The sequence below is a fragment of the Coffea arabica genome, chromosome 5e (genome assembly GCF_036785885.1).
Source record: "Coffea arabica cultivar ET-39 chromosome 5e, Coffea Arabica ET-39 HiFi, whole genome shotgun sequence".
Lineage (NCBI taxonomy): Eukaryota > Viridiplantae > Streptophyta > Magnoliopsida > Gentianales > Rubiaceae > Coffea > Coffea arabica.
Window position 1 is genome coordinate 45,097,849 of NC_092318.1, and position 17,417 is coordinate 45,115,265.

Here is a 17,417-nt window from a genome sequence, read left to right on the forward strand (position 1 = left end):
TTTCACATAAAATAAACGATTTGCCATGTAGTACTTTTTATGAGAATAATTATTTTTCAATCTTTTTATCTTTCACATGTGTTTCATTTTTATAATCTCTTATTTTATAAAAACTATCTAATGGACAGTGAATTTCATAACATAAATTTCATGGTGACAGGTGCCGAACCTGTACAATAATGAATACCTACTCGAGGAAAATACAGATTTTGTATATAGCGGTGAGTAGGGTCGAATCCACAGGGACTGGGGGATAATTCGTTTCTTCTAGAGTCCAAAGTATGGGGGGTTTTTTGGATTAAATGCTAACTAAATAAATTAACTGCAGAAAATAATTAATTCAAAGAAATAATTAAGGGAAAACTCTAGCCAAGGGTACACTTCAGAAATGGTTCATGCACTGATCATCGATTCACAGATAATTTCACATTTATTAATAGACCAGTTATAGTTGTCATGCACGCGATAAACAACCAACCTTTCCTTAATTTCTCGATAGTTAAGGTACGACCGTTAACTATTTCTCTAACCCAAAAACAACCCTAGGTACCACCGTAGGATTTAATTTCTAGATTGCATTAATAATTAGAAAGGCCCAATCCTAACTAACAAACACGCTACGAGGGTTTGTTTAAGCTAGATCGTATGCTCCCCTGACATAAACCCAATTATGCCAGTTGCTACTAAGATAGAGATAACGAACAATTACGGATTCAATTACCTCTATTTAGCAAAATAGCCTATATGAATAATTAATTATTGCGCACTAATCAATCATACATAAGAACTATAACAATTAAAAACAGGAAACACATAAATACCAATAAATGAGAAAGCGATTAAAATAATTTCGATCTCACAGTAATTGTTGAACCAAGTCTTCAGTTGTCCCCTCGACTAGAATTAAGAGGTTAGTCCTCCGTTAATGGAGAACAACCATGCGAAAGAGCTAAGAAAAGAGAACTAAAACTATGCTAAAAGCCTAAACTAAAACTATTGATTGATCCCAGTTCTCTGTACGTTTGTCTCCTTTTTAAAGCCAACAATGACTAAAGCTTCTTATCCCTGTGGTCCCCGCTGGAATTGAGAATCAAACCAAAAGTGGGGCTCTACCGAATTCCTTGCTTTTAGTTTCCTATTGCCCGTAGGACTCCAATCTCCTAATCAGCAAAGAAAATGCAATCTCTTTGTAGCACCATGTGGGCCCGGTTGTTTGAAATCCCAATTGTCTCCAAAAAGTCCCTCATTTTTGTAATTTTCTGTTTCACTTCCTGAAATTGAGTCCAATACCAAATATAAGTAAATATTAATAATTAAAACAATATTTGGCAAGGATAAAGGGGAAAATTAACAATAAAATAACCAACAATTAACACCCTATCACATGGCTTTAGTGATTTTTGGGCCACCTTATGCGTAATATACAAATTTTTAATTTTTTTTATCATATAACAATAGATTTTACTATACTATAAATATTTCTCCTAAAAAAATCTATTTTTTTAAGATTTGAAGATAATCACATTGAGGTTTTGATCACTACATGATTAGGTGTAGTTAACTAGTAGAGAGAGTTATTTGGGGAGCCACTAAACTTTTTGAATAGTCGAATTTTGACCACTCAACTATTAATAGTATTTTTTATCCATTGAACTATGAAAAGTATAAATTTTTGAACATTTCGTCTGATTCCACTGTTAACTAGTCTAAATCTAACTATTAATAGTATATCTCATAAATCATGCGAACTATTAAGTCTGATAGAGTTAATAGTAAAATCAAACGAAATGATTCAAAATTTACACTTTCAAAAACAAAAAAAAAAGACTCAAAATTTACATATTTGATAGTTTATTGTGTAAAAACATACTATTAATAGTTGAGTGGTCAAATCTTGACTGTTGAAAAAGTTTAGTGCTACCCGAATAATTGCTCGAACTAGTATTAAATGGGTAAATTTATCAATTTATTAGTTTGACTTTGACTTTGTTCTATTAATTGTTAGTTTTAACGGAAAAACTCACAATCACACTTGAACGCAAACCATAACGGAGTTATATATAGATTTTTAAACTAAAGAGAAGGTTATATGGTAAATGACCAAATCATAAGGAGTCAAAAGTAATTTACCCTTCTATATAACATAACATACTATGAAGGCATGTTGATTAAACAAGAAGTATATTGTTCTTTCTTCTTCTAAATCCAAACACATTTAGTGGTGCTAGTACTAGTAGAAAGGTGGACTTTGTATGTGTGTATACATACATATTTGAGTATTTACTATTAAGTTAGTTAAAGACTACATTTTGAGATTGTGCTCCTCTAAAGAATTAACAACATTATAGTTGATGTCTCATGAAAATCTATACCAAGTGCTTACCGATCATGATGCTAAAGCCTCATCCAAGAGAAACAATTACAATAAAGCTTTTAAAACAGGGCAGCCAAGCAAAACTCAGTACCATAGAATTTAACAAAATGCAGTAAAAGGTCCAGTATCATTTTGGAGATAACACAAAACGGAGAGCCATCAATATACCTTGAGTTGTCATTAAAGATTTGCCAAAAAATAAAACCAAAGGGTTTGTCGGGATTGAAGAATATTTGGAAAAAAATTTTGATTTTATTTAATTTAGTACTTTTTTTATATGATGTATGTCAGATATAAGTTAAAAAACATATTTTGTGAATAAGAAGAAAAATTTTTCCCAAATCATCGTATCTACACGAACCCTGTAGCTCTCAGATCATAGTTGGGAAAAGGATTTTCATTTTATTTATTGTAGCACTTTTTTTAAGTGGTGTATGTAAATTAAAATAATAATTAGGAAACTTGTGAATAATAAAAAAAAATTTCCCAAATCATCCTATCCTAATGAACAATGTTTTAAATGCTCTGGTAGTTCTCGAACTATCAATAGTCTACACCACCCTAAGCATCTCGCAATTATACATGACTCTTGATTGAATTTATCATTCCAAAGCTCTTACATTCTATACTTCTATTGGAGGATTTAAATGGCTTAAAACTACAATGTCAACAAAATTATAAAGGTATCTATGCTTAAAACAAATTCCAACTTTTGGCTTCTAACCAAATTAATCATATGTAAAACGTAGTATGGCAGAATTAAAAGTTTAAGAGTTACATCCAAATTCATGATTATCCAACAACAGCGACATATCATAATGTATAACATTATGATACTATGACTCTTCTTAAATTACCAAATCCTACAAAGGAATTACAACTTAGAAATATTAATGATAAGTCAAGAAAACACCCTCAAATACTAATGACTTGGGGAAGACTACTTTAACTAACTGAAGAATACTTAATGATAAACTAGGAAAGGTGTTCTACAATCAAAGACGAATCAAATCTAGAACCCCACGTTACCAATTAAAAATTTTGATAGGTATATCAATTAAAATTTGATTTAAAAAATTATTTTCCATGTCAAGCAACCTCAAACTCGTTAATTTAAATGATTTTTGTCGATTTTTCACATTAGTTCAAACCATAAGTATTGGATTGTATGGTTTGAAACTATAAGGGAGTTTTTTCTACAGGTTTGCTAAACCATAGGGGGCTTTTCTATATTATAACTCAAAGGATATATTATAACCATAGGTATATCAATTGAAAATTTGTTTGTTTTTAGTACAAATGCAAAAAAAAATTCAGATGATTTTCATCACTTTTTTAAATTGGTTCAAACCACGAGGTACCGGAGTATATGTTTTGAAACTATAGAGGATCATTTTGTATGTCCGTTTAACCTCAAGGGGTTTTTCTATATTTTACCCTTATTTGAATGTAATTGCTTACATGTTGATGTTTAAGCTACTCATTTCAATAAAGGTTTTTCTAATGTATGCCTGTTGGATACACTTTAATACATCTAACCTATTATGTGAATATATACACTAACAATTATTACATTTCCTTATACTTATATATTTTCTTAATTAACTTTATCTTTTCAAAGAAATTAATATTTGAACTACATTTTAACGGTGCCCAAAGGAGTGACCCTACCAATAAAAATCAAGAAAACAATTTCATTAAAGCAGATAACAAAATTCTCTTCGACCTTTCAAAATGAATTCTGTTAGTCCACAAACTCGGCCCACATTGCCCATAAAAAATAGGGCCAATTTTTACTTGAAAATGGTCTGGGCTGAGGATGGGAAAAATTTAACTGCCATTTTCCAAGTGGGTCATACTAAGCTTGGCCTGTTTTCAGAGAGTTCCGCAGAGGCTTATACACGAGTCTGAAGTAATTATTTATGAGAGAAGGGGTAATACAATTGGAATTTTCATACAATTGCGCTAGTGTTGTACTTTTTTTTTTTTTTTTTAAGTGTAAGCGGGAGGATTCGAATCCGAAACCTTTTGCTTACACTCCCCCCACCTCTTGTTGTACATTTTACTTGATTTGGTGTATAGTTACATTTCTTTGTTTTACACATAATTTTTTTTCAATAAAAGCAAAACTCATTAACAAATTGCTAAAAATTATCCAGTACAATTTGATCTACATCACTGTCCTAATGGCAAATTAAACATGGACTAAAAATTATAGATCTACAATTTAATAGATACAATGGATCCGAAAAATTATAACACATTTGAAAAATACAAGAAATTTGAAAGTTGTTTTCTAACAGATAAATCGTTGCAACTTCATTTTGTGCATGTTGTAATCGTTAGATCTACTAATCAATGGTTTTAAACTTCATTAATGATGGTGATCTGTCAAAATAGATTCAAGATCCGACAAAATTCAGATCTGATAACCAGATCTGAAATAAATTAAGATGTAACATTAAAAAAAATAAAAATAAAAATTTCCATAGGAATCCGTAGGAGAACACCAAATAAAAAAAAAAACACATAATTGGTTTGGGCTTAATAGACGAAATGGGCATATGCACTAAGGTCATACTAAAAGAGATAAAAGGAATAAAAGGGTGCTTGAAAATAAAAAAGGAAAAAAGGGAGATAAAAGAGTCACAAAAAACCAACATTGTAAAAGTACAAATAGTTTTGTACGTCCACCATGAAACCCTAAGCCCTTGGTGTACTTCATAGTTCATATCATAGTACAAATAATTAAGTACTTTAAAGACTTCAATCTTGGTGTTGGGTAATGGAGTTCTTCTCTTTCTATCCAGATATCGAATTCCCTAATTATCCTACTTTGGATCGAGTTCTATTTGTAATTCTAATTAGTACAAGTTATCACGTTCTGGTCCAATGGCAAAAGGATGAAGGCGTATATCAATTCAATTCAGAGAACTGTGAGTATTTTTTTTCTTTTAATTACTGGCACCTTTGGAAACATGTTGTCAGCTTAATACAATTGCTATTACTGATTAAAAATATTCTAACTGCAGAATTTATGATATTTGTGATACGTGAAAGCTAGTTTTAATTTCCTTTTTTCTGAATATATATATCGCTTTGAGCTAAAAGGTTCTTTTCTCTATAAGCAAAATCATGGAAACCAAAATGTTTTCTAGAACTAGTTTTCGTATAAAATTTAAAGTTAAATCTATTAAAAGAAAAGTCAATGAGATCTTGATCTGAGTTCAAATCCCTCGTTTCTCTTTTTCGCTTCTTAAATTCCATTCTTGAGAAGCAAAAAAAAAAAAAAAAAGAGTTGGCATGATCCTATTGATATTGCCCGACACTAGATCCTGCTTTGAATACTCGGGCAATAGCTTAACCCACCAAAAAAAAAAAAAAAAAGAAAGACAATTCTAAAGCACTAATGGCAATTTGGCCTTCTAAAAAATATTTGATTTTTCTTCAATTGAGCCCCAAAAATTGGAAAATTCTTGCAAGAGGGTAACTCAATTGATAAAAAGTTCTTCCCTCGCTGTTATTGTTGTCCATAGCAGCATCCCTTTCTCCCTCTACTCCTGGAGAAGAAAAAAATACTCAATAGAATTGGAAAACCACAATATTACTGCAAATTAGTGCACCACACAATACCAATGAAGGGGAAATAGCCACAGATTCTTTGTAATTTTGTTTCCTCCCATGGCTATTGTGGTTGGATTCTGGTGGGTTTTGTAATTTTGTAATTATAGATGATAGATCACCACCATGGTATGCTAATTTTTTGCCCACATATATTGACCTTTGTGATCAAGTAAGGGCTTAAATGAAACCAAAATTGAACTTTTGTTGATAATAGACATAGACACAAAACTTCAAGGGCCTTAATCTATACCAGTCACATTTCAAAGACAAAAAAAAACTTGTCCTGAATTTCATTATTTTCATCTTCATTTCTCATTTCTCAATTTCTAAAAACAAAAAAAACAAAAAAAAAACTCTTTCAAAATGATGCCATGTAGAATTTTTTTACAACATAATTAAACAAGACATTCATGATTCATAGATTAGTGGGCATCTAATTAATAGCATTCCCAGCTAAAACGTGTGCTCCATCACATGGCTGGCTGGTTTTAGGGATTTTATTATATAAATACTCTTTAAAAAAAAATTATTTGGCCTACAAAACATGGTCACCACCACAAACAACATCATATAATTCTCAACCGTCTACTGTCAAAATAATAATAATAATAATAATAATTAGAAGAAATTGTCCAGCTTTTTGGTCAACAAAGACGAGCCAATGAACATATGGCTTTGTGCAAATTGTGCAAGAAAGGGAGGTAGGTGGAGACAGCATCAAACATTTTCAAATTGTCATATTTCTCTTGTAAGTTAGTACATTTTTTTACTTTCTTTTTTTTGCCCTTTTCTTTCTGGGAATCATAAGAAGCGGTTCAGGAAATGTTTGCATGTTGTTTGTGTTTTTCTTTCAAGAATTCAAGAATGAGATTTAAACATAAGAATTTTTCTAGCATACTCCTTTTTTTTTTCTTGTGCATGTTGTTGTTAGGAATTTTCCCCAACTAACCAAATTTTGATCCTAGAATTGCTTTCATAAATTTAACATAAACAAGAAAAACAGATACTAACTAAATTCTTGGTCAATGGGTTAAACCCTTGAAAATGATGGTTTCTTTTTTAAAAAAAAAAATTGTGAATGATGGGTTAAACCCTTGAAAAGATTCTCACATAGCAGTAGAAAGCAAAATCTCTACTCAAAGATGATGATATGTTCTATTCATGATTGTAGCAGGCAAAAATTGAATATTAAGCTGTCTTCATATAGATCATGTCTATTACAACTAATGGACATGTCTTTTCCCTAGGAAAAAAAGAAAGAAAAAAACTATAATGATAATAGATAATTGATAATTTATCACACTTTAACAAGACACAATTTCCCAGAATAATAAGCTGTTGAACTGGATAGCCCTTGAGATTTGAGCTAAGCATTTTTCTTCCAGCTTCTTTTCTTCATTTTCAGTTTTCATGTGGGAGGGAGGAATAGAACCTCATAGGATGCTTCCTGTATTTGCGTAGTTTGAATCTGGGAATCAAACATCACAAAAAGTCAACTAACGTGTAACGGTGCTGGATCAAGACAAAAAATTAAGTTTAACTTATTTGTACCTAGTCAAGATTAGGATAAACTAATGTGCATCCTCCAGCTGCAATTGGCAGAAAACAAATATGTATTTTGATGGTGGAAAACCAAGAAAAACGCGTTATACTTTCAAAGTAGACTTCCTTGTAAACAAGCTGGCACTAGCCTATCACCCCACCCTCATCTTCAATAATCAAATACTACTAAAGTCAGAAAGAAAAATCCTTCCCTACTCTTTTTCTTGCATCTATAAATAGCAAACCTTCTCAAGAAATAAACCAAGATTGAAAAAAGAAAAAATCAGCTTCCAGATCAAGTTTGAGCAACTGTTGAAGCAAGAGAAAATAAGGAACAGCTTGCTTTTTGCTGATAACCAAAATGACAATGTTGCTCAGGACATTGGTGATTGCAGCTGCTGTAGCAGCAGCATTTGTTGACACGGCCATGGCCGCGAATTATGTGGTGGGAGCGCCAACTGGTGGATGGGATCTCAATACACAATTGCAATCATGGGCAAACGCTAAAAAATTCTTCGTTGGAGACACTCTGAGTAAGTAATCAATCTTAAAATGTGTGCAAAAACTTCTTTTCTTGCAATGCGCATTAGTCGACTGGTGACTTTGGATGAATTCTTGCAAACTGATATAATGTGAAACAGATGTAAAATGAATGTTGTTTTTCTTCAATCCCAGATAGATTTTATTGATGAAAGCTCTTCTTGATTTCTGCAGATTTTGTGTATGGACCAAGCCATAGTCTGCTTCAAGTTTCAAAGCCAGATTATGATGCCTGCCTGACGAATGCCTCCATAGCATCTTACTCTGGAGGGAACACTGCTATAACCCTTTCTTCCTCAGGAAACAGCTACTACATTTGTGGAACATCTGGACATTGTGACAGAGGAATGAAAGTGGTTATCAGTGTACTTCCTGCACCTGCGCCCCCAACAGCCGCTCCATCGGTTCCTCCTCCAGCAGCCACTCCATCCTCCCCAACACCAGCAACTCCTTCAGGTTCCCCAACTTCAAGTCCTACAGGTTCGCCTGCTGCATCTCCACCCAAACCTGCAGCTCCAGCCAACTCTCCAAAACTGTCTCCTTCAGTGTCACCCTCCAAGTCACCTGCAAGCAGTCCATCCAAGTCACCAGCCATCAGTCCTGCATCATCACCTCCTCCCAGTCCCACTCCTGCTGCTGAATCCCCGGCAGCAAGTCCACCATCTCCTAACGCAACTTCACCATCTGGTTCTCCCCCACCATCTTCAGCTAACAAAGTCAATGTGGTATCTTTCACAATGACAGTGGGCTTCATCATCATGATGCTACTGACTCTCTGAAGATTCTGACCAGATTTTCATGCGGAATTTTTGTTACCGCTGATTTCTCTCCATTGATGTCTAAAATTCTCTTGTATCGCTTATTCTTTGATATTTGATCTATCTGGTACATTTAAAAGATTGCGTTCCTGGTGTAAAATTTTGCTCCTAATATATATGGATATGTGAAAGATATTCTGTGAGTTCTCCTGCTATAAATGTATTTCAGATTCTTCATCTACCGGGTGCAATAGAAGGATCCTGTTATCTTCGATATACTCTAGATGCTAATGACAAAAATATGTGAATGGAATTTCCCTTATTTTTCAGGTAGGCACATAATCTCATGAGTTGCATCCTACTGATAGAGCCCCTCTATTTTCATTTTCGCGAAAATAGAAACTGAAGACAATTTGCTTCAATTTGGACAGTTCTTATTAAACTTGATGAGCTTCAGAATATGTAAGGAATTACCATAGAAAATGGCATTTCACACATTCTTGGGTCTCGCTTTAAAATCCCTAGTCAAGCACCCCTCAAAGATGAACCTCAACTGATATTAGCTCAGCTTGTTGGCAAATATTTTCAGATATCAAATTAAGAGCAACGAAGGAGATTGGCAACGTGGTGGAGACCAGTTTCATGTACAATCAGGTGCCAGAACCCTAAATGAAGGCATAACCAAGGCAGAGGAGGCAAACTGTAGAGATGATGATGAATCCTAAGGAACTGCCAGAGAAAATGATTCGATATTTGAAACATTTGAGGATCTTACTTAAAAATCCTTGGATCAAGAACACCCAGTGAGATGAATCCCAAAATCAATTTAGCTACGGTTATTGTAAATATTTCATGATATCTAAGTGAGAGGGACGACAGAGAATGGCAACTGGGAGGAGACCAATTTCATGCACAATGAGGTGCCAGAACCCCAAGGAGAGGCATACACAAGGGCGACAAGCCAAACTCAAGAGATGATGACTAATCCTCCAAATTCCGTTCCAGGTTAATGGCACCAAGACAGATACAAAATTTCTTAAATTCCTATATGCAGGCTTGGTTAAATTCACGAGGATATGATAATGAGAGCAACAAAAAGAAAGCAAGCCAACAACAGTTGCAGAATAAACAAATGTTGCTACTCAAGAGTGATGATTAAGCCTCCAAATTCTTCTGTTCCAGGTTAATGGCACCAGGCCAGACATGCTAAATTTTATGAGGCAACAATATGCAGGATTAGATAAGTTCACAAAGAGGACATGATAATGAGGACAACAAAAAGAAATCAAGCTAACAACAGTTGCAAGATAAAACAATCCTTAAGTCAATAAATCCGATAGAAAAAAAACAAGACATATAAGCACTAAGGCAGATAAGATTGATTGCCCTGAATATCAGCCCATTGTTTCTCAATGCTGTCCATGTCGGCCATTACTTGAATTTGCTTTGATAATATGCTTTGTGATTGTGGCTTGACTTCTTCATATTGCGATCTAGCAGTGGCAGCTTTTTCAGCTAACAAACGCAAATCCTCATTTGCTCGATCGTCTTCTTTCTTCAGCGCGTCTCCTTCAGCAAGAAGTACATGTACAGCCTCTTCTATTTCTTGCTGCCTGATCATGATAGCTGATCTTCTATCTGTTAATTCCTTGGACAAATGGAAAGAAGTCCTCAATTCCTTTAGGAGAGCATCTTTTTGCTGAAGCACCTTCTCCAATTCAGATAATTCACGAGTAGCAACTTCATAGCGCTGAGTCAAGTATGGGAGGTTGTTCACTAATTGCTGAAGGTACAAGGCCTGCTGACAAGGAAGCCTTCCAGAGGCCAGCAAGGACTTGCAAGTAGAAATCAGCACTGGCAGCCTTCCGGGATGGGAGATGGCTTCTAGAGAAAATGAGATCAGATTCTTGACAGTTGAGACATGCTTGTTGAATTCTTCTTCTGAAAGCTGTGTCTTTTCAGAATTAGTGCTAGATAGTTGGAAGCCATCTGAGAAACTTTCCAATTCCAAGAAATTTTCCAAGTCTTTGAAAATAGCCACTGGATCAAAAGGAGCAGAAGTGTTGTATGGATCAGATGGATGTATCCACTGAGAATTAAGAGGAGCCTAATCACCAAAAGTTACTGGTCTTCGTTAGTTATTCTTAATAGGCTTCATGCGAAAATCGACCTAAGTTAGGAAAGGAATACCTGATCCGCAAAAGGAGCAGAAGTGTCGTATGGATCAGTTGGAAGTATCCGCTGAGAATTAAGAGGAGCCTAATCACCAAAAGTTACTGGTCTTTGTCAGTTATTCTTAATAGGCTTCATGCGTCAATCGATCGAAATTAGGAAAGGAATACCTGATCCCCAAAAGTCTGTGATGATGAATTCTGAGCACCTGGAGTATTCTTTGGCTGGCTAACGCCCGGAGATTCATTGACAGAGGACTTAGAAGGACCAATTGAAGTCATCTGGGAATTGGAGAAAAAGAAGAGTCTAGTTTAAAAAAAAAAGTGCTTGTCTTGGTGGCTATTCTCTGAAAGGCGTCATAAAGTGTCAATTCTTTTATGCTTAGGAAGAGAATACCTGATCCACAGAAGTTGATGCAGCTGGGTACTTGGTAGCTGGGGCATCCTTTTGCTGCCTAATTGCCATAGATTCAGTTGCACACAACTTAGAAGGATCCAGAGGAGGAATCAACCCAGGAGCCAGAGGAACCTAGTCGTAAAGAAGTAATGTGTTGGAAAGTTATCGTTAAAGGACATTGAGAGTGAATCCTATATCCATAAGGAGTACCTGATCCAGTGAAGTTGATGAAGACAGCTCATTAGGGCTGAGATTACCCTTTTGTTGGCTAATAGCAGGAGTCTCACTCACATAAGGACCAACAAGTGGATCTACTACCTTACTGGTCGCTTTAGAAAGCCCAGGATATAATAGATCTCCTTCAAGGCTTTCTCTAGCCATTCCAGCAGTTGTTTTCTTGAGAAAGTCCATTTCTTTCCCACCTCCTTTGTCAAACTTTTCCTCTAAGTTCACTTCAACATCTGCTTCCTTAGCGTGAATATCATCAACTGCCTTCTGAATCACAGGTGAATCATCCGGGCAGACTGACGTAGTTGATATCAATGGTTCCTATAAAAAGAGAATGAGTCGATGAGAGGTGAGAAAAACAATTCAAACTAAAGACTGTTAAGGATTCAGAAAGAGAACAATAATAAATACAGGATCAAGAATCCTCCTAGCAGTCTCTTTATAGGACCCACTGCCAGATTTTCTAATTCGCTTCTGTTTTGGAATGGCAGTTGCTGGAGATTCTGCACCGGGACCAAGAGGTGCTTGCAGTTCAGAGGACATTGTTACTTGATTAATCCTAATCGGAAGGCCTGCAAGGAGGGAATGTATGTAGATAAGGGAATGTAAGTTGAAGGTTTCTAGATTAACAGAAAAATAATATACCATGGAGTTGAGGACTGAGTTTCCTTTTCATTTCATGGCCTCTCGAGGGAGAAGTTTTCGTAACATTTTCACCAGATTGTGGAGCAATTCTGTGCCACACTTGAACCCAGTCCTCTTTCTTTTGGCCCTGAATGTACTTCAGCCACCAGGAATTGAAGTTCTCGCTGCTCGCCTGAGAAAAGTTAAAGGAACAGAATCTGAAATCCTGTTTCCTTTTGGCAAATTGCGCTGCAACATCTGACATATCAGACTCAGTCAACTTGCGCCGAGGTATCAATTGCCTGTTATGGGTCTCCAGAAAAGGAAATGGCACATCTTGCACCAATCCGAATTGTCTAGAAACCAAATTTGGAAGGTAAATTTCCACACCGAACTTGCTTTTATTTTCTTCATCCACACACAGGGAAACGGGAAGGTCTCTACATAGGACAAAATTGGCCCAAACATCATGGTTATCATACTTGAAGCTTGCTGGAGCTTGTGTGCAAATTATACGGTGCCAGGGAGGGCCAGTGTGCTGGGGAAATGGCATGTATGAAGGTCGAGAAGTACAATCATAAAAGAATCGGAAACATTCTTCCAATGATTTTGGGGTGGGAGGAAATTGACCGAGTTGATATCCAAAAGCTCCAGTGGGTTCATCAGTGAGCTTGGAACCAAGCTCAGGAAAATAGGATTTAAGCCACAGTTGCAAAATCCACAAGGGACCTCCTGCAGCTTTAAACTGCTTAGAAATTATTTCATAGATGCCTCGATACAAATGGGACAGTACTAGTACAGGAATATTTACAGAGATACCAGCATGAAGGGCAAAAGCCACTTTTTGTAATTCTTTTGAGATTTTGTTATCTGGGTTGCAGAAAATAATTTTATTCAGCCAGTAAACTAGAAAAGCGAGGTGTTCTTCGTCGGTAACAGGAGAGCCATCTTTACCTTTGAAATCCTTTAGAAAGGAACTATATGCCCGTATGGAAGAGTTCCATTTAGGGCTAGAGAAAAGACAATTGGACTGATCAAATTCAGCATACATTTCTAGAAGCCTCTGATGCACATCCAAGTTAAAGTCAACGGGTGGAACCCCCAAAATTGCAGAGATATCAAGAACTGTTGGGGTCATGGCACCACATGTTAGATGAAAAGTATTGGTAGAACAGTCCCAAAACAAGAGAGAGGAAAAGAGCAGCGGTTTGTCAATAGCAGGAACATTACAGCTGATCATGATAGCATCAAATATCCCAGTTTGGATCCAGAGATCCTTTTTAATGGCAGACATGCGAGTTACCCATGAAAGCCAGTCAGGGGATGCAAGTGGCCACCCCTCGATCGGAGTAGGCTGCTGCATATCAGGCCAGGTAGGGGACTCATAATGAAAGGGAAGTGTATTACGCCTGCAAGGAAAAACAGCCGCTACATTAGGCGGTAAAGTCTTTTCCATGAAAATTGGGCCTAGAATGAAAGAATTGATGGTTCCGGCAAGCTTCTCTTTAGCCTCGATAAAGATTCTTTTATCAATCTTGCCAGATTGTTTTGTGAAGGAAATCTTCATTCTCTCTGTGGCTAAAAGTTTCCCTTCAATCTCAAAGGGTTCTTGCATGGGAGTTTTCGCCATGGAGAGGAAAAGAATACAGGAGAAGAATGATGAAGAGAAGACGTTTAAACGTACTCTTTTAGGTCAATTAGAGAAAATGGTAAATGGCCAGAGCAGGTACAGAATACCAAAAGAAATTTATTGAATAACAACATGAATAGTTTACCCAAAGTAAAAGGATAACAACATCATTAGCATTAATTGCTCCTAATAAGAAAATATCAGCAAGAATAAAATCCTACTTTGGTCTGACAACGCCGAACGGTAAATACCAATATACTTCCGCGTAAAATGCAGATTCACATATGCTTATACCCAAATTTGGGTTCCATGTCATGTTAACATATCTAGGAAAGAAAATTGCCAAAGAGACGTACTTGGAAAAGGAAAAGATGAAAATCAAATTAAAATCCAGAATCGAAGATAACAGTAAAAAAATATAGGATAAGAACTAGCAAGCGGTAATGTAGGTAGCATGAGAGACACAGAGAGGCACCTTGACTGAAATCGCAATTGTTACTGTATAGTTCCCCTCTTTTGACACTCCTCTCAGCATAAATTAGTGATACAAGTTATTATATCTATGCATCCTTGCAGGATACAAAGTAACACAATAATAGATGGTCTTATTCGTTGAGGTATTATCTTGATTAATTTGCAGCAAATAGTTAAATTGTAGTAAGGTTGCGGAGGAATGAGTAAGGTTCATTCAAGGTGAGTGGTGGTAAGGCATATAGATAGCTTCCCATGTATATAGTGACAACAAGAACTGGATCATCACATAATTTGTAGCATCTCTTTTAAGCTAAAAACAATTGCATAGATCCAACTAAACATGGCAAGTATACATCCGGTCAACTTCCTGCAGATCCTCTAGAGGGATACAAAATTTCCAAGTCATGCCCTGCTTCAAATCAGGTAAATTTCCTTATTTATTTTCATCGTACTTGATCATTACAATAGCTATCTTATGGTTAGTTCATTAGAGTTCTGTGGAACAAATGCCTACAAGAAATTTAACCAGTTATCTCAGACTGTGGTTGGAGAAGTAATTGCTAGACATGCAATTGCTTTTAAGACACAAGATCTCATTTGTGCACTTTTAGTCACCAAGCTAAAGAGGGAATTGAAGTATTGCTCGGCAAATAATTGAATTCCATTTGCTCTTTCTCACAGGCAAAACATATTTAGTAGTCAAAGTTCCCCATGCAAAAATGTAACACAAGGCAGAATACATATTGTTTTCCTCAGATGCATCTGGATATGATACAGAGGACAAATTAACAGTTAACTTCATTACCGTAGCTACAGAGGAGGAAACTAATACTGGTTTTGAAGGAGAACCAACACTTGAATCCTTTAATCTTCAAATTCTTTACGGACAGCCTTAGACTTGATTCGACTCACTTAGATGAAACAAATTTATGACTTAATATTCTTCAGAAAGTATTTTTCACAAAACAAGAAGGCATGGCCAAAGAGAGAGGACTTACTAAAAGCTGCCACACTTTATCTTGCGGAATTTTGCTCAACTGAGTTTTCTGAAACACACGCCTTATTACTAAAATCAATCAGATACTAAGCTAAGAATTTGTGACCATTTTGCTGAATGAAACCAAAGAGTTGTTTGGTGGAACATAATAAGTTAAATTCATTCGGCATTCCACTCATCTTAGGGTCTCTTTGATACTAATTAATCTATACCTTTGTATACTTATTAGAGAAAAGCTAGGGTTGATTACATGAGGAATGAGGCCAGAATTTGCACCTGTATGTATCTATTTAGTGATGATTCCAGGTTTTGATCTTTCACAGGTGGATACAGGTACAATAGTTAACAACAGACAGAATTATCCTGCTATTCATGGCTAAAGTTTTCAGTTGATTAACCTACTATCCTGACGAAACCCACAGGTGTTCTCAACCAAGCATGCAAAGGGCAATGGCCTATACAAAGACCCTGGGGTTCATCATTTTTCATTCCCATATCGATTCCTACCCCGGCCAGTTCGCCGAAGAGGCTGGAGGCGAATATTCAACATAACAAATATTATAGCATCTTTCAAAAATAAGCGTGTATGTGAGACAAAGACGTGAATCAAGAATGTCGCTGAAAAATCATTTGCTAAATAGAGTCGGCCACCAAAAGCCAAAAGGACACTTGATTCTCATCACTCTAAGGAACGAAGCAGGGATATCAATGCCTCCCAAAATTCCCAGATGGGAATAGGATTCAAGTTGATAGAAATAAAGAAATTGGCATTCGTCCAATCAAACGAGGCCTACAGGCTGAACCGCACCACATATTCATATTCTTGCAAAACACCAACCCAGAAAACATAATTTCTCGCAACAGAGAAAAATCTGATGGATAGTCTGACTTACCAAGAATTAGAGCGGCCGATGGCTTGAGAAGACCAGCTGATATCTATGGTGGCTGTCCTCGGTGGCCCAGATGGCGTAGATGCCACCCAACATCCATTGTCAAGTCACAGTATAGATGGTGAGAAATTCTGGAGGGGAAGTGACGGCGGCATTGAGGGTGGTGAAAAATAGCCGGCGAGTTTCCGGCATCAGTCGCCGTTGACGTTTAAGTCCGATGTTTGACATTAGCATTGATTTCCTGTTTCTGTTTGTCGTTTTCTCAACCGTAGGCAACTAGGCCCAAATCCTTTTTTTTTTTAAACTGCAAGCCCGTCCATGATTTGGGCAACATGGGCCAAGTCCCGTTTAAGAATAATGAAATTTTTACCAAAAATAAAGGCCTCGTTTTGCAAATGAATTTTTTAAGTGTTTATCTAAAATTTTACTGTAACTTACTGTAACCTACTGTAGAAGTTGTAGGAAAAATTTTTGAAATGTGTAAATTTTTTGATATTTTAAAGTGTATAGTTTCAAATTTTTGAAGAGTTTTTTGAGATTCCTGTAGTTAAAAAACTTGTAGTAGACAAACTTGGCCAAAAAGTTGTTTGCCAAACAGGCCCAAAGATTTGGTAATTTAAAAAAAAAATTCTCATTGTGCGCTACTATGTGTGAGAGAAAGGTAAAATTTTGGCAAATCAAACGGAAATTTTTGTTTCAAATTGTGTATAAATTAACATGTAGTTAGTTATTTTGAAATTAAGATGTATTTATTGGTAAAGTACTTTTGTTATCTAACACATACCATACAAGTGCAATGAATATGTTATAAACACTTAATCAATTTATTAAACACCAATAACTCTTATGGATTTTTTGCCTTTGGGAGACAAGTGGTCAATCCTATTTCTACATGTAGATGATTGGTAGTAGTTTTTGGGACTTGGGCTTGGTTTGGAGTTTAAAAGAGATTAAATAGTTGTACATCTTTCTTTTTATGTGGTTTGGGAACTTCGCAAGAAGGGGAGAGAGAGTATTAACGAGAGTTTCCGAATTCAAAACCTTCCACTAAAAAAATTTTGAAAGGAAACCACAAAAAAAAGAGAGATGCTTTTATGGCAGTATATCTTCAACATTTCGAAGGAAATCCAGATAAATTAATATTCTTTGTCATTACATCATCTATCTT

At 35.8% G+C, this 17,417-nt stretch overlaps 2 protein-coding genes across 5 annotated transcripts; one reads left to right on the forward strand and one right to left on the reverse strand.

Moving 5' to 3' along the window:
- Positions 1-5,069: 5,069 nt before the first annotated feature.
- Positions 5,070-9,041, forward strand: LOC113688915 (uncharacterized). 2 transcript variants are annotated; one of them, XM_027206741.2, is made up of 3 exons: positions 5,070-5,310; positions 7,919-8,073; positions 8,255-9,041. In XM_027206741.2, the coding sequence occupies exons 2-3, from the start codon at positions 7,968-7,970 to the stop codon at positions 8,857-8,859; spliced, it is 711 nt and encodes a 236-aa protein (XP_027062542.2). In that variant the 5' UTR covers positions 5,070-5,310; positions 7,919-7,967; the 3' UTR covers positions 8,860-9,041. The 2 variants fall into 2 exon arrangements, with proteins under 2 accessions (XP_027062542.2, XP_027062540.2); XM_027206739.2 differs by lacking the exon at positions 5,070-5,310 and having other exon boundaries at positions 7,014-8,073.
- A 914-nt stretch (positions 9,042-9,955) lies between these two features.
- On the reverse strand, positions 9,956-16,533 carry LOC113690860 (uncharacterized). Of its 3 annotated transcripts, XM_072048752.1 has the most exons (9): positions 16,253-16,528; positions 13,213-13,667; positions 12,280-12,990; positions 12,046-12,206; positions 11,617-11,955; positions 11,407-11,538; positions 11,181-11,291; positions 11,029-11,097; positions 9,956-10,945 (listed from the first exon to the last, which is right to left on the reverse strand). In XM_072048752.1, exons 2-9 carry the CDS (start codon positions 13,619-13,621, stop codon positions 10,202-10,204), a joined length of 2,676 nt encoding a protein of 891 aa, XP_071904853.1. In that variant the 5' UTR covers positions 13,622-13,667; positions 16,253-16,528; the 3' UTR covers positions 9,956-10,201. The 3 variants fall into 3 exon arrangements, with proteins under 3 accessions (XP_071904853.1, XP_027064752.2, XP_071904854.1); XM_027208951.2 differs by having other exon boundaries at positions 12,280-13,667; XM_072048753.1 differs by having other exon boundaries at positions 10,602-10,878; positions 12,280-13,667; positions 16,253-16,533.
- Positions 16,534-17,417: the final 884 nt, after the last annotated feature.